The sequence below is a fragment of the Octopus sinensis genome, linkage group LG16, assembly GCF_006345805.1.
Source record: "Octopus sinensis linkage group LG16, ASM634580v1, whole genome shotgun sequence".
In the NCBI taxonomy this organism is placed as follows: Eukaryota; Metazoa; Mollusca; class Cephalopoda; order Octopoda; family Octopodidae; genus Octopus; species Octopus sinensis.
In genome coordinates this window covers 30,562,027-30,588,044 of record NC_043012.1, presented here as the reverse complement: position 1 = coordinate 30,588,044, position 26,018 = coordinate 30,562,027, and the positions used below count along the sequence as shown (strand labels likewise).

Genomic DNA, 26,018 nt, shown 5'->3' with positions numbered 1-26,018 from the left:
TATGGCAGAAAATAGCATTCATATGAGAATTTGCACTGAATTTTGAAAAATCGATGCAGATTAAAAATTATCGATTTTTTTTCCTTGAAATTTCAAGTACGTAGGTGACCGCATGGGAATAAGCCCCACATACGTGTCAAGTTTCATCAAGATCGGTTGGATAGTCTCGGATTAGTTAAAGTAGCAAATTCACAAACACACACAGTCACAGAGAGAAATTGCCATTTACGTGTATAGATGTGGTTAAAATACATAACTGATTTAATTAAAATGTGCCGTGTTACCATATCGGAATATATGGCATCACATCGCTTTGAAATTATGTATTTTAATTAAATAATTATTTAAATAATAATGTTTTGTGTCATTGAAACAGCTGTAGAGATTAATATATTCAGTCTGTTTTTCTGCCAGTATATATTTATGAATGCATTTACTTATTAAATTGTTATTAATTCTTTCTTTGCTTTCTTTCTGTCTGTGTTATCAGGTATCTCTTCGTTCACTCCAAAAGAACCAGGCCAATATGTTGTGAACGTTATGAGTGGAGAGAAACATATTAATAACAGTCCTTTCAACATTAAAATCGGCAACGATGAGGTTGGACAACCAGGAAAAGTGAAGATCAGTGGCTCCACTGAGAAAGCTATTGCCAACAGTAAAAACATCTTGACCATTGATACCAGAGATGCCGGTTAGTATTAACTTCAATACAAGCTCCACACCATCAACTCACTGAAATACGCTGACTTTGTTTCAGTAAATTTCGAAGATAATTTTGTCATTATTATGCTTATTATGAAAATTTTAGGAAGGTTTCTAATAAGTCAACTTTCTTACTAATGAATCGTTATCTGCGTCGCCTGCAGTGAAATCTAGAAGAATATTTACATATTTATTCTTAACATGTCTAGACTGGTTCAGACGCAAAATATGTTGAGTACAGTTGTGTATGTCTTAAGAGAATAACATCTCCCTATTACAAAAACAGTGTGTTCGATGCACTCGTTTTATTGGCGCACAGCATTCTGGGATACCGATGTTTCGACATGTCGATGCTCATCAGCAAGAAGTAACCGGAACTCTGAGCCAAACCAAAGACCCTGATTTTGTCTATACTTTCAACGAACGAATTGTTTGCTGATCTGCCTAGTTATTATTAAGATGTTGTTTGGAACAATAAGGTTGTCCTTTTTAACTTGGTGTTAGTGACATAAATAAGCGGGAAATTTTTTAATGAAAGATTTCAATTTAGCTCACTTTAAAACATAAAGTTAGTATCATTGAACCAGGCGGGTTAGTATCGAAAGAGTTAAATTATTTTCTTTGGGACAGAATGCTAATGGTTTTAATCGACAATTTATTTAAAAGCCAGACAACATAAAATGTAAATTTACAAAACGTCTGTAAATTTGCATAATCACAATCAATAAAATGTTTTAATTTTTGCTTGAAACATTAACACCTAGTTTTGACTTTCATTTCTCTGGAGTTCATGAAATACTGTCAAGATCAAGTATCGATATAAACGACCGATCTTCTCCCTTCAAATTGTTGGCCTTGTGCGTAAATTTATAGATTAAATAATCTCGAACTAAATGCAAGTTAATTTGATCTGATGATTCGAACCTATTTTCCTTCCCTTTCAGGTTATGGTGGTCTGTCTGTTGCAATTGACGGTCCTCATAGGTCTGAGATTGTGTGCACAGAACGTAAAGATAATATCTACACTATTGACTACAGTCCTCATGAACCTGGAATCTACATCATCAACGTCAGGTATTCCGATGAAAACATCGCAGGTAAGTTTCTAAGATCTCTTGCCATCCATTATATGCAACAGAAGCAGTATTAGCAGTTTATGTATCATACTAAATACAAATACATCCCAAAAACAAACAAAGTTCACTGTGATATTTGTCCAGGGGTGATATTTCTTATTGATGTTAAAAACACAGACACATATCAGTGGCAGACAAAAATTGTGCAACCAGAACGATTAGAATGCTAGATGCACATTTCTGCCTCATTGGGGCTTCGTCAGCGGCATGTATCGCTGGCAATCGTATAGCAAAATTAAAACGCCACCGATATGGGAAAACAGCGACTGACAAATTCTTTGCTGTTGCAACGAAAAACGGTGCACTTGAGAACAGAGAGCAGGAAGAATCCCTCCATAGATTTGGTTTTGTCTCTGATAGTGATATTTCTGACCAGGTGTCAGACGAAGTGACGAAGTGCCATCTAAGGTGAGGAGGGTCTTGTGATGAGCTTCTAAACAGTTTCTATTGGTGAAATTTCAATCAACAGGCTTTGGTCAACCCGAAGCTATCGAACCAAGAATTTGCTCAAAGTGCAGTTAGATTAAACTAGAAGCCAAGAAGTTATGAACGGACTTGTTAACCAAACGGCCATGCCTGCGCCCATATACATACGAGCCAAATACATTTGAAGAGTTGTGTTGATAAGCCTCTTAAGGAAGAAAAGCCCGTCTGCAACTGTTCTCTTATATTTAAGTCAGTAAACCTGCTCTTTTCCTGAATGGTTTGTAGATTCTGGAAAATTCTTGAGACTGACTCCTCTTCTTAAGTGGCGCTGGTTTAGATTACCATTTGGTAATAGTGTTACGTCCTCCAGAGGTGGCAATAATTTTTAGAAATCAAGAATTTATGTTCGAATGGATTTGATATGTACAAATACAAATGTACATATATACACACGTGTATATTTTTAATATTTCATTTTCTTGTACCTATATTGTCCATGTGCCTATATATATATATATATATATGTATGTATATATGTATGCGTGTGTGTCTGTTTCTGTATGTACTTTTTAAAGCCTGCAACTTGTCTCTCACTTTCTCCTCCCCCCTCTCTCTCTCTCTCTAACACACACACGCATATAATATTATCTATCCATATATGTGTGTGTGTTTGTATCTGTGATTATGTAGGCACACACACATATATGTGTCTGTGGGTAGGTGCGTGTGAGTGCATGAACATATAAGCGTATATGGCTGCATATGCATGCATGTATGCATCTACAGACAGATATACATACATACATACAGACAGACAGACAGACAGACAGACAGACATAAATACATACATACATACATACATACATACATACATACATACAGAGGAAAGTTTGTGTAGGTAAAAACTGAGTTTACCACAAATCCTAATTTGACACCAAATCCTAATTACCCGTTTTATTAGAAAAAATAGTCTTGAATATATTTATTTATTCGTCTTTTTTTCATTTCCAGGCAGCCCTTTCTTGGTCGACGTCCAGGGTGAACCTTCCGGTCGTTTGAGGGAAACGGTTGAGAAAGAGATTGTCTTCCCAGAACTTGTAAACGTTGGAGACAATGTGGAATTTGTTGTTAGGTACCCAGGTATGGAATTTTTCTCTTTAAATACCAATCTCGAAGAAAAAGAAAGACAAAAATACATGTCTGCAATTTTTTACAATTTTTTTTTAATATTTTACTTCAGCAAATTTGGTTCGACGTTATTCTAAGACAATATTGGACTGTAATATTATACAATAATTACAAGTCTCAATATCTTCATACTTCGGCCATGGATTGGTTTCGCCTCCTCCGATGAGGATTCACCGTTAAAGGGGAGAGAATCTCTTCTCGATAAACGAAGTTGAAGAACATGCATGTTCAATTTTTATTTTCAAAATGTATTCCCTTTATTCTTCACACACATACATACTTGCATGAATACACACACACACACACACACACACACATATATATATATATATATATATATAATATATATATATATATATATATATATATATATATTATATATACAAACATATATATTCATACGCATATATATATATGTATATGTATATGCATATGTATGCATATATACATATGTATTACGCCATATGTAATCAAACAAGTTTGTTTTTGAAGTGTTGAAATGTATTGTAGAACAAGTAGAAGGATATATTTTGTTTTCAACGCGTAAATACTGAACAGTATAAAGGATACATTCCTTTTAAGAGCAGAAAAGGTTTGTCTGCTCTTCAAAGGATTTTATCCTTTATATGTACTGTTCAATATTTACGTGTTGAAAACAAAATATATATGTCTACTTGTTCTAATATACATACATACATACATATATATATATATATATATATATATATATATAATAAATAATAACAAACGATAGATAATTGTCAGCTCCTTACAGCTGTTTCTTACGCACCTTTTAAATAGAAGAACGAGAAAATTACATCATTGTAATCCTTCGATGAAACATATTTTAAAAAACGAAAGAATATCCCAAGAATACGGCAGGGACGTGGCAGAAGCTCATCGGGGCTTCCTATGAAATGGAAGAATGACTAATGAAACTGGCCGTTGTGGTCCTTAAGGGTGGGGTTAGGCTAAGAATATAGTTTGTGAAACGGTGTAATATGGTTATTAAGGTCAGCGACCCTGGTGAAATAGGTGTCAGCTAATCTGGCTTTTTGGCGGGGTGGAGGCTACAGATGGGATGTAGGTGATATTTTATTATAATAGGCTTGGAAACGTGGGTGGTTGGAGGAGGGCCGAAGATAAAATAAAGATAAAGAATAAAGTAAAAACTGAAGAAATATATAAGTGCATTAATAAAGCCGATTAGGTATAGGGTCGGGGTTTAGGATTCACTAGTTAAGGCTAAAGAACAAAGGGAGGAGGGCAGAGATACCATAGAATTTAAGGATATTTTGTGGATCTGGTTGAATGTTAGGGGTGGGGTACGAAGGAAATAAAATGATAAGTTTGAAATGTTGTGGAATTGTATTGATTTGCGCGATTGGTTTGTCTGGTAAAGGAGAAAGATGTGGGATTTTGTTATAGATAGGAATGTGATATGAGATAGTGGAAACCACTTGTAATATGAGGAGATGTGTGTCTGGAAAGGAAAATATACCTGGTGGTGGTAGTAGTGCGCTACTTATCATTAAGGAGTTCAAAAAAATAGGGGGTTATATAATAAATTACACCTAGAAACCGAGTTAGAGGAAATACCAGATCGGATATCTAAGAAAGTTAGCAGTAGGAAGCAGTCTAATGATTAATAATTTGGAAAGTTATATAGGTGGCGTTGATAATGAGTAGATAGACATCCGACAACTGATGAAGGGTTGTTCTTGTGTTACTTGTTCTGTTTTCCACATTTCTCTCGTTGTTTGCATATTCACCTCGTTTGTTGTTTAAACAGTTGGTGACTTCCTGTGCCCATATATGCACACACACATATATATATATATATATATATATATATATATATATATATATATATATATATATATATATAGATATATATATATATATATATATATATATATATATATCTATATATATTATATATATATATATATATATATATATATATATATATATATATATATATTATAGTACGTTTAAATATTTATTGTGCAAGATTTTTTATGTGAAGTCGTGTATTGAAACAGATATGTTATATTTCGGAATGGTCATTTTGCCAGTTTAGCCAATAAAAACACAACACACACTCAGTTGTCCATAAGTCGGATAAGAGGCACGCTCAATGAGTTTAGTTGGATCCGACATATTTTTATATTGTTGAAGCATATTTTACTGGTTATGCCATGTAACTGCAAAGAATGTTACCTTCGGTTTCACGTCAACTGACGCACTTAAGTAATAATGAGGACTGTTCGGCCATAGTAGCCGGAAGCGTATATCCTCTTTTATGCTGGAAGTATATATACCCTCTGGGTAGCCTGGTTCTGGTAAAGAATTCTGATCGTTTTTTTTTCTTTCCGAGACAAAAATAAGAGTTACGCAGTTAGTTCCCATGGATTGGTGTAAGGCAATACATATATACATACATATAAGTATGTATGTATGTATGTATGTATGTATGTATGTATGTATGTATGTATGTATATATATATATATTTATATATTTATGTATATATGTATGTATGTATATATATATATGTATATATACATATAAGTATGTATATATATATATATATATATACACATATATGTATGTATATATATATATATATATATATATATATACATATATGCATGTATGTATATGCATATATGTATATATATATACATACATATATATATATAACGACACATTTCGTGTGTCATATAGCCAGCCGGAGACGATGTCTCCTGGGGCTAAACAACAGTAGCATTCGCCCCAAAATGGGACTGCCACTACCATGTGTGTGTGTGTGTGTGTGTGTGTGTGTCTGTCTGTATGTGTGTATATATACATATATATATATATCGATATATACATGTGTGTATATATAAACACACCCGTTTGTTACTTCTGCTGTCGGCGATTTTGTGACTCGTTGGAAGAATAAAAATATATCACTGTACATAATCATACAATATTATTATTATCATTATTATTATTATTATTATTATTATTATTATTATTATTATTATTATTATTATTATTATTATTATTATTATCATTATTATTATTATTATTATTATTATTATTATTTTCCAATAAATAAATACTTTTATAACATCCGACTACATTCTTTCTAAATTAAATTCTTTCATTCAAATTTAATCATCTTAGGTACAAACCCCTTCGATATGGAAGCTGCTCTTACTGACCCAGAAGGTTCCTGTGAACTGTGCGAAGTTGTTGATGAAGATGACTACCGTTACAACGTTCGATTCCAACCAAAAATGAAAGGCACCCACATTCTCAGTATTAAGCAGAAGGGTCTTCATTTATCAGGTAACTCACATTTTTTTCAACATTTCTATTAAAGCAGCGATTTTCCCCAAATTATATAATATGCTAAATGTTGTAATATTTCTTGGAATATGGAAATCCTCATATTTATCTTAACTAATATATTTGTGTTCTTTAATTTTCTCTTTGCAAAGTTACATTAATGTGTCTGGGTTTTTTTTTTTTCCTAATTCGAATCTCTAGAAACACCGAGTTCTATTTGTAGCAGTATCTCTAATTGTACAACTTTAGGTCATCCATTTCCAAAACATGTTTAATTCTTCTCCCTTATCACTTGCATCCGATTCCAGTATGGTTTAACATGTTTGCTAAATGTTTTATGCCTCCTTCCCAAAACGGAACAGAGAGACAGAAAGTTCTCTGGGAATATTTCTCTTTTAATGGAGAGTAAACTAAGTTAGTGGAACTATTTATTCAGCGAGAGGGCACAGTGACAAATTAATTTACCCAGTGCTATGAGCATTTTCTATGTGAATGAAATAAACCAAAGGAATGAACCTTAAATATATTTTTTTAATATTACGTCGACACAACTCCTCTACGTAATGAATTTCCTTTTAATAACTTAACAATCGGTAACTTAAGAGTGACGTCACAGGTTTAAATACACCATAGAAAGACAACAGGGAATATTTACCTAAGAGTAACTTATCTCTATTTTGCAAATTACGTTCCTGTTTATTCAATTTGCTATTTTAATTCTCCTTTTTCAGGTAGCCCCTTCGTCTACAGTGTTGGCAGTCAGAGCTCTGGTGGTTTCCACAAAGTACAGGCTGGAGGTCCTGGCCTTGAGAAGGGTGAAGTCAACACTGAAAGTAAGGAAACGATTCCTCATCTATTTATTTATATTTCCATTCCCATTGATGTTCTTTTATGTTCTTTTGTCTGGTTCAGTTGAAAGATCAAACATATCACCAAACACGTTTCGTTAGAATTTTAAACAAAATTAATATAAGACTGTATAATTAAGTTTGTCTTTAACATTGAAGACAATATGGTGTGATTCGCGATTTGTGGGAGATATGGTTCCTAGTTTCAGCTCTTATTATCACGTCTAAATATATGTGTGTACAGTGTGTGGGTATGGTCGAATGTAGTTACGTATGCACCTATGTGTGTATATATATATATATATATATATATATATATATACATACATACATGCCTGGAAGTATATATTCATATATATATATATGTATATATATGTATATGTATGTCTGTATATTTCGTTCTAGGGTGAGCTTACAGATCGTGGGACGGTCTTAACTCACTTAAAAACTAAGTACTTCATTTCCATTGTCTTCAAACTGAGAGCAAGAACATATCCATAGGTTATGTACTTATTTGTATTAATTATAATATAATTAATATTGTATTGTGTGTGTGGTAATTATTTTCAACCCCAGGGCAGCCCAAATAGATTTAGAAGATCTATGTTTTACAGCCGTGATCATCCACCTTTTTTCCATTCACATAATAAAGTGTCTAAGACTACATTATCTAATGTGTTGCTTTTCATTAAGAAGAAATTATTTGATTACTATTTGAGGGAAATTTGGGTGTCTTTCCGAAGTACAAGACATCATATTAATGGCTTCAAATAATGTTATGACATTTTAAGCGTTAATAACGTGTTAGCGCCATTTCATTTTCTTCTAATTGCCACTGTTCACCATTTTCTAAATACTCATTGCTCTAATTATCTTTCTATTCCTTAGATGTCTTCAATATCTACACCAAAGAAGCAGGCCCATCTACAATGGCTGTTTCAGTTGAAGGACCTTCCAAGGCTAGAATTACTTTTGAAGAAAGGACACAGGGTCTTTTCATCTGCTCTTACAAAGTTACCAAACCTGGTAAGAGACATTGTTCTATTTTTCTTTTTCCTGTTTTTTTTTTCTTTGAATACACGCGCAAACTAATTTCTTCCTAAGTGTTAACAGACTTCTATCGAAGTGACTGCATATTTTTTTAAGTATTTACAGATATTAATATATTCCTTTTGAAATGTTTACAAGGCGGTGTTCTAGCATGGTCGCAGTCAAATGACTGAAACAAATAAAAGAGTAAAAGAATATATCTATAAATTTTAACTGCTTGATTTCAAAATGTTTGTTAATCTTATTTTGTTTTTATTTTTCCCCCTGTATAAACGTTATCTGACTCCTTCCGAAATATTTACAAATTTTCTCTACAAGTATTTCTCCTTCGCTTGTGTCCCAGGCATCTACGGTGTCCACATCAAATTCGGTGACGAACACATCCCCCAGTCTCCATTTAAAGTTAACATCACTCCTGACAGCGTTGAAGCTAAGATGGTTGAAGTTCATGCCTTCAAAGATAGAGGACTCCAGGTAGGAAGGATCCATTAATCCTTTTCTGAATATCCTTCCATACAGAATAAAGATGTCTCAGAATGGTTTGGAATTGTGTTGTATCCATTTTGTTCGTGATGTATTATTTTAAATGGTTGCGATGGTGCAGAATATGCTTTGTAAGGGTTGTTTAGTTTTAATAGTTACAATTGTTAAGGACCGTGGTTCATTTCCATTTCATTCTGATCGACCCCGACAGCTATTCGATGTTTTAAACTAGTTTTATAAATACTTCTTTTAAAATTCCTACTTTGATTTTTGCCCATTCACTCGTGTAGGTTTGCAATGATATTTTCTCGGATAACTTTTAGCAGCCAAAAGTATATTAAACTATGAAAGAATCTTAACTATTTCTTACAATAAATACCTCTAATGCAATTCTTTTTTTCATGGACCCATAAAATAGTATTGAGGATCCCCAATCTACTATTGTGAACCCCTAAAAGATTTATATGAACGCTAGTTGAGAACCAGGGCTGTAGGATATGTTTCGTGTGTGTAGAATATGATTTTAAAGGAGTTGGGATTATGTACAGAATATATTGCGCGTGTTGAATAATGTGGAAAGGTTTGACAATGTAGAATACGTTTTATGTGTTCTATTATTTCGATGGATTGTGATTGCATTTAGTATATTTGTTTATTATTGCGAAGAGTGTGTTCTGTAAGTTATTTTAATGGGTTGTAGTAGCATGGATTATTTATTTTAATGGATTGTCAATGCGTAGATTATGTATTGTGTTATCTTAATGGGTCGTTATTGTGTAGAATATATTTCGTATATTATTTTAATGAGTGATGACTGAACAGACTATATTTTAGGTGAATTGTGAACTAATTGTTATTTGTGTGTTGTACTTCTAAATTGAAATTTCTTCTGAACGAAGAATTCAGAACCCTAAATGCTTGTTCATAATTTTGTGCCTGATTATTATTATTATCATTATCAGCATTATTATTATTATTATATTATTATTATTATTATTATTATTATTATTATTATTATTATTTTCTTTTTTTTTTCTTCAAAGGTGGACAAACCATCTACTTTCAGCGTGAACTTGAACGGTGCCACTGGTGACTTAAACTGCACACTGCACACACCATGTGGAGGTACCGAGGACTGCTTTATGGAAGAGGTTGACAGAGGAGTATATGCTATTCGTGTCATTCCTAGAGAAAATGGTATCTACTATGTGGCCATCAGACTAAACGAAGCTCATATTCCTGACAGTCCTTTTGCTATGATGGTTGGTTCGGTTGCTGCTGATCCAGCCATGCTGCACGCTTCTGGTGATGGCTTGGACTTTGGCAAAACAGGTATTTAAACTTCGAGTGATTGTATTTTCGGTTAAATTCCCACTGGGCAAATGTCTCAGTCTCAGGTTCGATTTCATTCGGATCTTGTATATGTTGTTATTGATTTTTTTCTACAGTATAAATAATAAAGTTATTTTTCTGCTGTTCTTGAGGCATAGATTTTATTGCTATCAAACCTGTTCCAACAACTCTTTCGAAGCAATATGGCCGATCATATACTGATAGATAACTTATATCAAATACTTGATCTTATTTGTTGATTTACTATGGCTTTGTGTGTGTCTGTGTATGTCTCTTTATGGCATGGTCATGGGAGGAATCCCTTATCCTTTTCAAGGCTTCTGAGCGTGGTAAGAAGGAAGATTTCTTCAAACCGAATGCCTGAACCGAATTTTTGCAACAGAGAAAGAGTCCGCCAACGATGAATAAAAAACGTCCATCCTATGGGTTTCTACACAATTTATATATGTGTGTGCATGCATATATGCCTGTATATACACGATGGATTCTCCCGTTAAAGACGATGTATAAGTGTTCAGATTTTGCCGAACGGCCTGCACAAAGGATATTTTCTAGTGATCAAACGGATGCGCTCTCCATCAAATCAACGTTGTCTGAACAGGTACACAGTGTACCACGCGTCAGGTGTCGAAGTGATCGCCAATCAACGTGAAACGAAACATTTTCTCTAAGTAAAATGGCAACGACATCAGCAATATTTCATTGGTGTTACAAAACGGATAACTTCACTGACTAGTTCATAGTTGCGATATCTATCGGTAGGACAACAGCCATGGTCAGTAGCCTCAGGTGAAACGAATGATGCCGGGTTCGGTTCACATCAACCGATGATTCCATAAACACCAAATGCACAAAATATTTTATAGTTGCTTAGATTGCTAGTTGTTTTTGCCAGTGCGACAAAGACCACCGCGTATGTTGAAGGGTCTGTTCTTCCAATGTTGTTTAGGGGATTTTAAGCATATATGTGGTGCCATTAAGTTGGAAGATCAAAGGCTTTATGGAAGCTGTTCCAACTTGGACTTTTGTAGATTTTGCGGGGATTCTAGAAAGAAATATGTATATCTAATTCGGAATCCACTACTCCAAACATGAATTATGTATTTTTACATGAATATGTGCTTGAGGTGTGTATAAATATACAATATTTATATACATACACGCAGGCGCACGAACACACAACACAACTTCACACGCAAAGATATAAAGATACACCCACACACAGACGTAGTAACCAATTCACAAACTGTGAAGAGAAGTTTAAATAAAAGAGCTTTGACTCTTCTTTTGTGAACGGCTTCAGTTATGCAAAACAAAAAACACAACAAATCCCCAGAACCCACAACCACCGAAAACCCACAAATCTACATCCATGCTGCATACATAAACACTTCGATAAATCAACATATATGATACTTAGCATTTTATGCTTTTCTCTGATGTGTTTAGGTGTCAAGAACAAGTTCCTCGTGCGCACAGCTGGTTCTGGTTCCGGTTTATTAGCCATTATTGTTGAGGGTCCTTCCAAGGTTGCTCTCAGCTGCAAAGAAGTCGATGATGGTTATGAATTCAGCCACAGCACGCCCGTTGCCGGAAAATACATGATGAACGTGAAATATGGTGGTGTACCCATTGCCGGAAGTCCGTTCTTATGCGAAATTACTGGTGAGTAAACACGTCGTTTCCACTGATTTGTACAATTGGAATATACAGGCACACAATTAGGATTTATATATATATACATATAATGATTTAAGTATATATATATATATATATATTATATATATATATATATATATATATATATATATATATATTATATATATATATATATATATATGTATGTATGTATGTATGTATGTATTTATGTATGAATATAGACTTGCTCTAAAACAATGTTTGGATATCACAATCACTAAATAAAATATGTAAAGTTATTCCCTAGTTGCAGTCAACAGACCGCAGTTTCGAATTCCTTGAATGCCACCCACTTCACGTCGTTCAGGGCAACCAAAAGCACACATGCGAACTCCTCAAGAACAAAACATCCTCGGATTGTTTTTCTTTTTCCCTTTCCTAACACCAAAAACGTTTCAGAGCAAATCTAAAACTACTTTCTTATATCGATTTCCTTACTTTTTATGTTGTATTATGAGATTTTGTTTGTCTTTTACTTTTTTTTTTTTACCGTTATTTATTTATATTTTATGAAAATACGTATTTGTTTTCTTCTCCATTGTGGTATGACTTTATTCCCCCTTCATCATACGTGTCAAATTATGATGCATTAGACTTTGTAGAAATAGCAGCAGCAGCAGTTGTAGGAGGAGGAGGGTAGAAGCAGTAGCTGGAAATGGAGGAGGAGGAGCAGCAGTAACAACAGTGTAGTAGTAGTAGTAGTAGTAGTAGTAGTAGTAGTAGTAGTAGTAGTAGTAGTAGTGTCTGAGCCACTGCTGGGCGAGTTGAGAGGAGAGACGGGACTTTAAAAGTGGTCCACGTCAGATTGCCATCAGGGCAGTCGCGTAGCCAAGTCTCCTTGGAATCGTCGAGGAATCTGGCTTGGTTCCCGTCATTCGATAGTATCTCTGTCGATTAGATTAGATAAGTTTTACATTGAACGACCTCACTTGCCCTCCTGCCTGTGTATTTGTCCAGTCCATCATCTGTACACCAATAAATGGGAGAATAAACCGGAGATGTCGACCTTCTAAAACAAGTATCAATGTCCGACTGGTGGACAGTGGTCTTGCGATGCCGATTAAGTTGAGACTGTTGGTGGCGTGTGGTCACGTGGTTGGCATGTTGCATTCCGATACTAAAGAGGATGCGTTGTGTTCTTGGGCAAAACACTTCATTCGGTTATTCCAGTCCACTTGGCTGTAAATGAGTTCCTACACTCTCTGGGAAGAGGGATCAACATCCACTTCAGAGGGGCGGCAAAGTGTTGCAGTCTTGGTCGCAATATAATGGAATGGAATATAATTTAGACAACCAGTCTGTTCTTCATAGTTTGACACGTTTAGAATCCTTACGCATTTCACTTCTGTGCGAATGAATGTTTGTTCTTCTTCTTATCATTGTTGCTGTAACCGTGATGGTTGAAGTGCTTATCGTGTCCCCTTTTCCAATTCGAAAATATATAAAACAAACTACTTCTTACAGGGAAACAAAATCTCACATACTCTACAGCCACAGAGAAATGTTTTAATCGATTTTAATATTTTCGATGTTTTCAGATTTTCAGATCAGATACGTCGTTAGAGGGTCGAGCAAAAATACCTTGCGGTATTTATTACTGCTCTTTACGTCCAGAATTCAAATCCCGCGGAGGTTAACTTTGTCTTTCATCCCTTTAGGGATCGATAAAATAAAGTACCAGTCAAGTACTGGGGTCGACATTATCGACTAACCATCACCGTCTTAAAATTGTTGGCGTTGTGCCCAAATTTGAAACTATTATTATTATTAAAAATTGCTATTTTATTTCTGGAATGTTTGCTGCTGTACAAGGTGAATCTTTCCAAATGGCCACCACATGGCAATGAGAACACACAGTCAGGCTTTTCGGTGCTGTTGTTTTTCTTATTGTATTTTTTGTTGTCATTGTTATATTATTTATTTATTCATTGAATCGTCATTGTGTTGTCCTGTGTTTCTCCTTCCGTTTTATTATAATCCATCCATCTATCCATCCATGTATATATATATATATATATATATATATATATATATATATATATATATATGAATGGATGGATACATGTATTTGTGTATATAGTTATTGTTACACGTCTCATTGTCTTTTTCTTTTGGTAATCTTAGTATTATGTTGCTTCATAAACAAACCAACACATGAAAAAACATGGCGTCACTAATAATAATCGTTAAAAATGGAATGTTGATGCTGATGATGATGATGATGATGATGATGATGATGATGATGATGATGTGTTGATGGTGATAATGATTATAGTGATAATTATGGTGATAATGATGTTGACGCTGCTCGTGCTGCTGCTGCTGCGGATGGCAAATGCAAGCTGCGGTAAATCGTGACTGTAACGCATCTCTGTAACACGTGTATGTGAAGCCTCGTTCGTTCCTTTGCTCAAGTCCAACATAACAAACACTGTTACGATTTCTTTACTAATGCTTCAGTCAATGTGGTGAGGAAGAAAATGAGAAAACACAGTTATGGCTGCCATGCAATCAACGTTTAACCACTAAAATTGTATTTAGATGTATCGTCTCTCTCTCTCTCTCTCTCTCTCTCTCTCTTTTTCTAGATTCTTTATCTCACTCGTTATACTTATATATATATATATATATATATATGCGAAGCGAGTGATTCATTCTGTCGCTACTTAAAGTTTTGTCGTTCTCTCCGATTCTTCTGCAGACGAGTGGAATGAATGGCGGATTGGGATACACTGTAAAGAAGTTTTTATGCAAAGGTCCCTGCCTTTTTCGAAATCCATACAAAGTCATATTATGATATGATGTTGGTTCTCCCTGGTGAAAGGAAAATTTTAGCCATTCTAAATTTTAAGCAGACAAGATTCAGAATTCCTTCGAGGAAATGTTTTCCTTGGCCCCTTGGAGGAAATATTCTGCCCCTAAATTTAAGGAAAGTGTATGTTGCTCTTAAGACATAAGACTTGTCCGTAATGCATTAGTTTCACAGTGAACACTGAAAGATTGCTCATTCAAAGCAATTACATACCTTTAGATACAAAGTTGAATCAATTCAATACATCTATTGCAACATATCTGGAAACTAAAAACGTAATGCATTCACAATCATTCAAAACCTGTCATACTTGCAACCAACGAAGTGTAACATTTGCATTGCAGATGAGTAGTCCAATAGAAACAGCGCCTGAAATACCACGTTCTTTCCAGAAATGCCCAACCTGCCATTTATACACTTTCTCGTTTTATTGTTTGAAGAATTGCGTTGAGGGAGATACTCTGAGCAGCAAAACAGTATCAATATGTGTGCAATACGTATACATGTACATACATACCAACACACACACATATATATATATATATATATATATATATTATATATATATATATATATATATATTATATATATATATATATATATATATATTTAAATGTATATTTTATATATTGTATATACATATGTATGTGGATGTATGAATATTACTTAATATATATATTGTGCATTTATCATGAATTATGCATATATGTGCGCGTGTATGTATGTATATATCTGTGTATATGTGTATGTATGCGTGTATATATATATATATGCTGAGTAAATATCCGTTGTGTAAATGTGTTCCTTTTATTTATTATTTATCTAATTATGTAATTTATTTTAATTTTTATTTCAACGTGGTGCTTTTGTTTTTCTTTATTGTTAAATTTCTTTTTCATATTTTATTATCTGGTACAATTTAACCGATTCTATATTTTGTGTGATTGGAATAACAATAATATTAGTATTACAAAACCATCACAAAGATGGTTGCAAGGTCGCAAATATTTGATAGTTGCCCTTGCACACGGCCTCAAGATCAGAAATTTCTAGTATCCATAAATGGTCACTTAGAATCCATATACCCTTGTATATGACTGATATTTAGTTTGTCAAACCACTTTCCGGAAAGGGTGGAAATTTATATATTAATCACCAAAGGCCTTGTTCTGCTTCTTTATGATAATAATAATAATAATAATAATAATAATAATAATAAATGCCCTGATTCAGTGACAGGCAGTGGCTCTCGTGGCTTCTGATCTTAACTGATTGGAAGTGTTATCATGTACATTGTTTTGTCTTGGTATAAAATATGGGCTACAGCAAATATTCTGCTCAATACCAAATATTTGCTTGGCAGTTGTTTGACCTTAACCAGTTGAGCATGTCCCTTAGTGGCTGACGATATGTGCATCTCTGATGATCATGCTGAAGTAGTGGGGGAGCATCATAGCTGTGTGTTGAGAGGAATTCTTTGGGGTTTGGATAATTCACCTCCAGAAACATGGGTGTTTCGTTCAACATCTTTAAGAAAACCTTACCCAGTGGGATGGGCTACTCAACTTGAAGAAAATTCTAACTGGACCCTACCTGCAAGGTCATGCGCTGTTTATCTTGATATAAGATCACTATGTGCGTACATATGGTTCTGATGCATGTGCCTGGTGTACCCTTATCAGACGGTTAGTCATGATTTGTATACTGTGCTTCGTATATTTTACCCCAGTGTCACTTTGATGGCATGCACTGCTCTCTCACATAATAATAATAGCATAACAGGTATATAGATATGTACCAAAACACGCTAAGTTGTATTCACTTTGCTACAACCATTTGGGGTATACATGACCAGATTGAGAATGAAATAAAGGTAAACCACCATGATGTGATTACCATGGACAAGTGTTAAAATGTCTGAGACATTTTCTGATTAAAACATCGTCCCAACTTAGTTGCAAAAATCTGCCGAAGTACATGGGTCTTAAAAATGAAACGAGTAAGATGCGGTGAATAAGAGTGAATGCAGTAATAACTGGATTTAATTAAAATATGACAAGAGAATTTAGAGCTTAACTGTGCTAAATTAATGAAGATTAAAATATATCAGATAAAACGAGAGAGAGCGGGTGGTCGAGTCCATTCCTTATTGAAGATTCACTAGTTCGTTGCAGGATAATTCATCCAGACATTCAAAATTATGGCGCCAATACAGTAACAACTTCTGGTTTTGGCACAAGGCCAGTAACTTCGAGAGGAAGGCTTCGGTCGATGCCATTGACCACAGTACTTAAATAGTACCATATTTTATCAACCCCGTTCAATAATAGGATAGGTGTTGGGGTAAAATTAGATAAAATAGCTAATTAGAAATCGGTTTCATTGTGCTAAATTTAAAATATGATTTAAATGACAAAATGTTGAATGAGTTGAGAAAACATCGTTTCTTGCTGTGATTTTTAACTGAATTAAATTTCATTCGTGAAATATTATAAAGAAAAAAAAATTAAATTGAAATTTCTCTTGATGCGTCAATAACAATAATTATTAATATTATATTTTTGTAATTTGTATTATTTTAGAGTTTTTTTGTTTTTTTTTTTTTGATCGATGCTTTTTGCATTTTGGGATAGTCATCTACATATTTACTAATTGTGTGGGTTTCTTTTTTTTTTTAAATATTTCAATCCATATTTTTTTTATTTCTTTAATTTTTGCCGATTTCTAACTCTGTTGCCACACAGATAATGTGACATCAGAATACACCTGGAGAATATAACAGTCGAAATGTTGTGAGGAAAAAAATAGATGATTATGACATGGATAACATTTCGAAAATAACAGAAAACTAAATTATTGATCCTTCTATAATTTTGTGGAAAAGCTTCATATTTTCGTGTGTAATATTGTCTTGTCGTTTTTCCCCTATGTTAACAATTTGGTTTGTATTTTTTAATTTTTTGTTTTATTTTATGAGATTTTTTTATTTGTATTTTTATTTTCTATTTAATATTTTTCCATTTTGGTTGATGCCGTTTTCTTTAATTATTTTCCCTACCAGCTCAGTGTCTCAAACTAAAACACACACTGTCCTAATTCTTTACACAATCTTCTACCGGATTCGAAGAACACAAGACTACAGTCCACATATACTCCTACCCTTCAGTAAAATGCAGATTTTTTTTCTTCATTTCATTTTTACATTATTATGCAACAGTTCTAAAAGACTTTTTAAAGATTTTTTTCCTTCATTTCTCTCTTTTGAAAAATCGGCTGCTAATCCCGTGATTTCTCCATTTTTTTTTTTATAACATTCATCCAATGTTGTCTTCCATTAGTTTCATCTCTCCTTTCATTGCTTCTCTTTCTTTCAGTTTTTGTTAGCAAAGGTCATCACAAACCTCATCTCATGATTGCATCAAGACCAAATACGTAACCATTACACGACAAGTAAATGTATAAATTTATCAAAGAAAACCACTCTAGATAGAATTATTTATAAGAAAATCAGAAAAAATTTTTTTCATTTACACGGTAGCGCATTATAACCGTAATAAAATATAATTTGTCTTGACGATGTCGTTCATTAGTCAACTAAATATATTAAACTTTATTCAAATGGGCTAAATCAGTTCTGGATCATATTGCACTAAATTTCAGTTGCATCCTAGTGATCCACATCAAAATTAAATTTTTATGTGTCGCTTCTAAGTTGTTTTAGAATGTGCTAGAAAAAGACTTTATAAAATTACATTCTAACGTTCTACATCTAAAATCAGATCAATATTCTATATCATATGTGACACATTATCAAAGTACGAGAGATTTTCTACTGTGTCCAATATATCTATATTATATTGTGAACTATAATCTGCGTTATAAAACTATATTTCATTGAGTTAAATTTGCATAATATTATAGTTTGATCTATAACAATTATGTTGTAACTACGTTTTAATGTCATACAACACAATTACATTTTAATTTATCACTTCTAAATAGCATTTTTACGTGCTATATCAAAACGCGGACATGGTTGTGTCGATAAGGGGTTCATTTTGTAACTACATGCCTCCGTGTTCAAAGTAGCGTGTGTTCACTCTAGGCGTTACTTTGGACAAGTCCATTTTTTGTCGATGTATATCGGCGATAAATGCAGGCATCGGCAAATAAAAAAGGATAAACAATAAACAAGGGCTTTCGAATGAAACTCCTTTATGTGATGTTTGTTCCACCTGAGTTTCACAAATAATCTCTTGTCACTGTCATCATTGAAAATACAATGAACTAATAACTAGCTTACTAGAAACTAGAAACCAACGACTTAATTTTTCACAAAAGTGCAACATAAAATAAAATTTGATTAATAAAAGCGCCATATTAAAATAACATTCAATTTGTGTCCCCGCCGCCACCGCCGCTCCCGCTCATCTCCATTCCAATGTGTTTTGTCAATAAAACATGCAATTAATGCGCCATCTAGCAAATATATCTAAATATATGCCACATCTAAACAAAAACTATCATATGTCTACCACGCAAAACAATACTAACTTGTCATGTCTAATTTATATCTAATCACAAATAAATTTCTGTATTTCGTCCTCCTTTAAATCTAACGATAAACCAAACAACGAAGCGAACATAAATATTAACCCTAACCATCTTTTGATGTAAACTCAAAATTCATTCTTTCATTGACGGACATTCATAAATACCAATCCCTCCCACCTCTCTCTTTCTACTTTTCTCTTTGCCTCTCTCCTTCTCTCCCCCTCTCTCTCTCTCTCTCGCTCGCTCCTTCTTTCTCTTTCAAATTCTTCACAGTAATCTGCTTTTCTGTTGCTTATTGAAAATATTTTGTTCTCGTTAGCAATGAAAGTCGTGGGTTTTGAACTCGCATCCGAAGATGATAAGAATGTCATTAGAGTAAAAATAAACTCGAAATAAAAATCACTACTAAATATAAACTACTAAATATAAACTACTTCCCTAAATAAATCAATTACAACAAATAATAAATTAGTTACATCTGTAACAGATGTATTACGTCAGACGGTTTAACCCAAACATTTAACCATCAGCTGCGTTTAACGGAGTCCACACTGTTGCAAGAACTCAGACCTAGTCTTCAGCTCATAAGAACTTGCTTATATTCCTAGCAACTCTTGAATAGAATGTCATATGCGCTGCCATATCTTCTTTGATTAAGCCGTTTAAAAAAATAAAATTCAAATGTTTTAAACTTTACAATGCCAGCGTCTCAATCTATGACAGGTTTTAAACATCTCGGTGACAGGGCTAGGATAGGCTGTTGTAGTAAAACTCTGGTCAAAAGAAAAGGTTACACTCAGTAGGATAGAGTTGTTGAAAATATCTTTACTAGGTCGAAAGGATAGGCTTCCGTAGTTTTTGTCTGGTTTTCGGTGTGCAATCGTGAGATAAGTCTTAGCTTTGTGGCAGGTTTCTTTAAAGGAATTGCAAACTTTTTAAAGTTTACGTTTTGGTATAACAAAAGAATAATTATGTATGGGCATATATATATATATATATATATATATATATATATATATTGCGAATGGCCCATTGTGGCATGACAGCGGTTCCTGTACATAAGTTATATACTTGTCTATACCCGTCAACTAGCAAAACCGTTTGCATTTTAAAAAGAAACAATCTTCTTTTTTCCGACAGTTGACAGGTGTAGGAATTCACTAAAATCCAGGAACTACTTGCAAATTATTTTCCAAAGAAACACACACACACACACACACACACATATATATATATATATATATATGTATATATATATATATATATATATATATATATATATATATATATATATATATATATATATATATATATATATATATATATATATATGAGAAAAATGCTGTCTCTCAGATAGGATTCACCTTATGCATTTAGTATGTTTAACTGCTGAAATGCGTCCAGAATTCATCGTTTGAGACGATTTTCCAAAAGTATATGGCATGATTTTTTTCTAGGCAAAAAACATATGAATCGGAATGGAAAGAAAGCCAGTTTCCATTCACAGCATTCTTGAACAACATCGTACATGTTTCATATTTTCTTCGCTATATCTCTTGCAGAGTCTCGGCCTGGTAAGTCAAATATATCTATATATACATGCATTGCTTCCAGAATTTTCATTCATTTATTCTTCGTTTACCAATTTTTTATGGATCGTTCCTTCTACTTCTCTTTCGGATTGCAAATCTCCGTATTGCTTTTTCGCTCCTTCTTTTTTGCATTCGATTGCATTGTTCAAAGGAAATGGCCCGTTTAGAATAGTCATAACTCCAGTATTTCTTGATATTTTTTAAAACATTTTTTAAATTTTAACTATGGTTATTATTATTATTATTATTATTATTATTATTATTATTATTATTATTATATTATTATTATTATTATTATTATTATTATTATCTTCCTTAATATATTTCAATATAATTTCTAACCCGAAATAGTTTAGGTTGTGTAACGGAATAGCAGTTTTCTTTCAGAAATATTATTAACAATAAATGTTGATTTCTGGCATGTTATGATGATGTTGATGATGATGGATGAAGATAGCGATAATTAATACAGAATCTTGACATAAACTATCAATGAAATCCTTTTATCCTTCATAGAAAGTATATGGTAGTAATGAATGGGGCAAGTTTCAACAGAATGCGATGCCCCAGCTGGGTTTTTACTTGCAATAGCTGAGAACGACCTAACGTGCTATATGGAATCTTTATATAAATGCAGAAACGTATCTCAGAAGAAACAGATTCAAACTAGTATGACTATACACACACCACACACAAACGTGTGTGTGTGTGTGCGTATGTGTGTACACGTAGGTATGTATGTATATACTTATATACATACATGCACACATATATACATATATATTTATATATATATGTAAACATATATAATATATATATATATATATATATATATATATATATATATATATATATATATACTTACATACTCGCACGTATATATGTGTATGCAAATATATGAACATTCATACATAGATATAGACAGACAGACGGGCCCTGAAAACGTCCATTAGAACGGACCTTCCCTTCAATGTTTTGGGGTTTCATTCTAGCGGCGAAGTTCTTCGTGTTGAGTGTCTCGAGTGTCTCGTCGACTGATAACCTGCATCGCATTTTTCCCACCCATTACATAGAGTTTCCAGTCAATGCAGCGAGAAAATCTCCACAGCACTTCATAACACTCTATGCAGCCTTCAAGGCATAAAAGTCTCTGAATAATACGATCATCTTACAAAAAGAAAACAAGTTGATTTTGACTGGCACCTCTTTAGTTTTGGACTTACCTGTTCAGGGTTCACCTGGAAACTAATCGACAACAGTTCCAATAGCAACATTCGATATAACCGATATTTATCAATGCCATATAATTGTCTAGACATATCTTTACACTAATTTTTTGCCGATATCATAAATCTCCGGATACTGATATCGTTGCTAGACGATAAATGTTTACCAGATTCAATCTTGTTAGTATGAATATCCTAGCAAGGGAATTGATAGTTTTTTTGTTCGTATGTTGATTAGGTGTGTGTGTGATTTTCCCTTCAAAGATCTTTCAAAATGCAGCTCTAAGAATTAGATGATATTCCAAGTTTATCTCCATGTGTTTCTTTCCACCATGCATGCTGATATTTTTTACTCCATCAACGAATACATATATACATATTAAAAATATATACATACATCTAGCCATATATACACATACACAAAGATATATATCCATATATGCAAATATACGCGCATATATATTCATATATATATATATATATATTCATATATATATATATAAATATATATATACACACATACATACATACGCACGTTTATACAGGGTTTTTATACGTTTCATACGTGACTATGTCCAAATTTACATATATATATATATATATATATATATATGTATAATATATGTATAATTAATGTAATATATATAATATATATATATATATGTATATAATATATATATAAATATAATATACATATATATATATACATATATAATAATATATATATATAACATACATATATATATAATATATATAATATACAAACATACATATATAATATATAATATACATATATATATGATATATATATATATATGATATATATATATGATATATATAATATATATATATGATATATATATGATATATATAATATATATATGATATATATAATATATGATATAATATATATAATATATATATGATATATATATAACATATATATGATATATATATATATAATGTACATGCATACATAATATATATATGATACATATAATACATACATATAATATATATATATAATGCATATATAATATACATATATATATAATTAATATATATATGTACATTCCTTTTAGTATTCCTTATCTGATGATAATTATTAATCTATATAGAACGCCATTTATTTCAACTGAAACTAACTCCAATCTTTGTAGCCATCTTATCCTATTAAATCCATAGAAAAGCCTCGTTTCAATATTTTGACATGAAAACTCGCTTCTATTGTTTTTAGTTTGTGTGGAGATGGCCATTCACAATTTACCGCCGGATTCGAAGATGTACGGTGAAAAGCAGACATTACTCATTTATATATGCATATATAATGTCCCAGAGTCCATTGTTTCTCTTTCAGTGTTCATAATGAAAACAAACTTTCCTCTCACGCACTCTCTCCGCTCCTCTCTCTCTCTCTCTCTCTCTCTCTGTATATATATATATATATATATACACACACACACACACACACACACACATCACACACACACACACATACACACACACACACACACACACACACACACACACACATATATATATATATGAAATATAATGTCTCTTAGGACTCACGTATTTTGTATACTCAATTACAGCAATGCATTAATAATCCTTCTGAGGCGATTTGACGCCCGTTTGTTCTTTTCTGTCTTCACCTTTTCCCTTTCTTCGTCTCTTCTTTCTGTAGATGAGCCTATGCTCGAAATGTAAAGGCGTTTACCTTCTATTTTCAATATTAATCTTAATACATTCTTTTTTACTTCGTCTTCGAACTTCTTTTTTTTTTTTTGTATATATATATATATATATATAATATATATATATATATATATAATATATATATATATATGCGTGTGTATATAATGAGAGCAGCGGTATCAACACTGTTTGGGTGCAGGATTTGTTCTGCGTTGCGTCGCATGTAAAGTACATATTTACAACTTATATTTAATCTATTATATAACGCAGGGCTGACGAACATCCCGCTAAGAGGACAGCTTCGCAGCGATTTGGTTCCAGCTTCAACTCAGTGCGGCACCTTGTGCAACTGTTCATCTCTTTGTGCGTGCGTGCTTCCGCGCGCGCGTGCATGTCTCTGTGTATGTGTGCGTGTGTGGGTGGGTGGGTGTAAGCGGACAGTGAGAAAGTGTATCCGTATACAAATGTTAATCTGAAAACGTCATACATATTTCATATCTTCTTCTTCCCTATATTTCTTGCAGCACCTAACTGTCGACCTGGTGAGTCTAAAGACTATACATAAATATATATACATACATACGTGTATATATAAATATATATATATACACACGCATAAATGCATTGCTTCTCTCTCATATACTTTCATTCTCACATTGCAATATTCATTCTTTTCCATTTTCTCATTTACAACTCGCTCTTTCAAATTCTCTTTCATCTTTCCAAAACAGTATGGCTTCTGCATTCTTTACTTTTGCATAAAAATACATTTTTTGCGAAGGAAATAGGTCCCTTAAAATAACCCAAATATTTAGTGTATTTTATTTTAATCATGATGATGATCATGATTACAAGAATTTGTGGATAATTACGAGGTAAATTATCACACCTTATGTTAATCAGAGGATTCCAATTCTCAACAGAATTTATTAGGCGTTATCCTATCTGGTTATTTTGATGCAACAGCCAACACATCAAGAAGAGGACCATTCTTCCTGCTTGAAATACAAGCCAAGCTTTTCTCTGTCACTCAATCATACAGAACATATCGGATAACTACCCCCCCCCCCTATATATATATATATATATATATATATATATATATATATATATATATATATATATATATATATTATATATAATATATATATATATATACATACATAGAAATCACATGAAGTGGTCATGACCGGAATGTCTTTTACAATAAACCAACCTGTTCAGGGCTGATTTAGTTGCTAAGCCCTTGTTACAACTACTACTACAACTATGTTTCGCATTGCCGATATTTATCATTACGAAATGCTTGTCTAGGTACATCTCTATCTCGCTTCTTTGCTTTCATTCATTTACTTTTCATTCTTGCATTGTTCCTATTTCTCTTCATTCTTGCATTGTTCCTATTTCTTTTCATTCGTATTCGTTTACCATTCTTTACATTTCTTTACATTTCGTTTCTGTTTCTTTCTGCATTCTTCATTACTGCTTTTCGCATCACTATTCTTTGCATTGGTATGCATTCTTCGAAGACATATTACCCGTTTACTGTAGACATACCTCCAATATTTAGATTTTTAATAAATGTTTTCATTACCTCTAAAATATTATTATCTATTATTATTATTATCATTATTATTATTATTATTATTATTACCATTAATAATAATAATAACAATGCTGATAATAATTTTACTATAATAATTACTATATCATTATTATTATCTTCTATAATATATTTAAATGTAATCGCTAACCAATTTGATGTAATTTCATCAGAACGCGTTGCTCCAGCTAAGTCTTGCTCGTAAGAACTTAAACCAGAAAAGAAACTGACGACATATGTGATATTGTTATAGAGCAGCAGGAAACGTGTTTCGTTGCGTCAGTTACAGTGCATTCTGAATAAAGA

At 32.8% G+C, this 26,018-nt stretch overlaps 1 protein-coding gene across 4 annotated transcripts in view; it reads left to right on the top strand.

Moving 5' to 3' along the window:
• LOC115220426 (filamin-A) overlaps positions 1 to 26,018 on the top strand; it is a 158,505-nt gene that overhangs the window by 113,114 nt on the left and 19,373 nt on the right. For 3 of the 4 annotated variants that reach the window (XM_029790552.2, XM_029790551.2, XM_029790554.2), the window contains exons 6-15: positions 491 to 694; positions 1,650 to 1,802; positions 3,279 to 3,407; positions 6,631 to 6,795; positions 7,527 to 7,628; positions 8,532 to 8,669; positions 9,037 to 9,167; positions 10,220 to 10,508; positions 11,979 to 12,194; positions 21,156 to 21,167. In XM_029790552.2, the coding sequence (XP_029646412.1) occupies positions 491 to 694; positions 1,650 to 1,802; positions 3,279 to 3,407; positions 6,631 to 6,795; positions 7,527 to 7,628; positions 8,532 to 8,669; positions 9,037 to 9,167; positions 10,220 to 10,508; positions 11,979 to 12,194; positions 21,156 to 21,167 (1,539 nt within the window). The remainder of the gene's footprint in view (positions 1 to 490; positions 695 to 1,649; positions 1,803 to 3,278; positions 3,408 to 6,630; positions 6,796 to 7,526; positions 7,629 to 8,531; positions 8,670 to 9,036; positions 9,168 to 10,219; positions 10,509 to 11,978; positions 12,195 to 21,155; positions 21,168 to 26,018) is intronic. The other variant, XM_036509959.1, reaches the window with a different exon arrangement.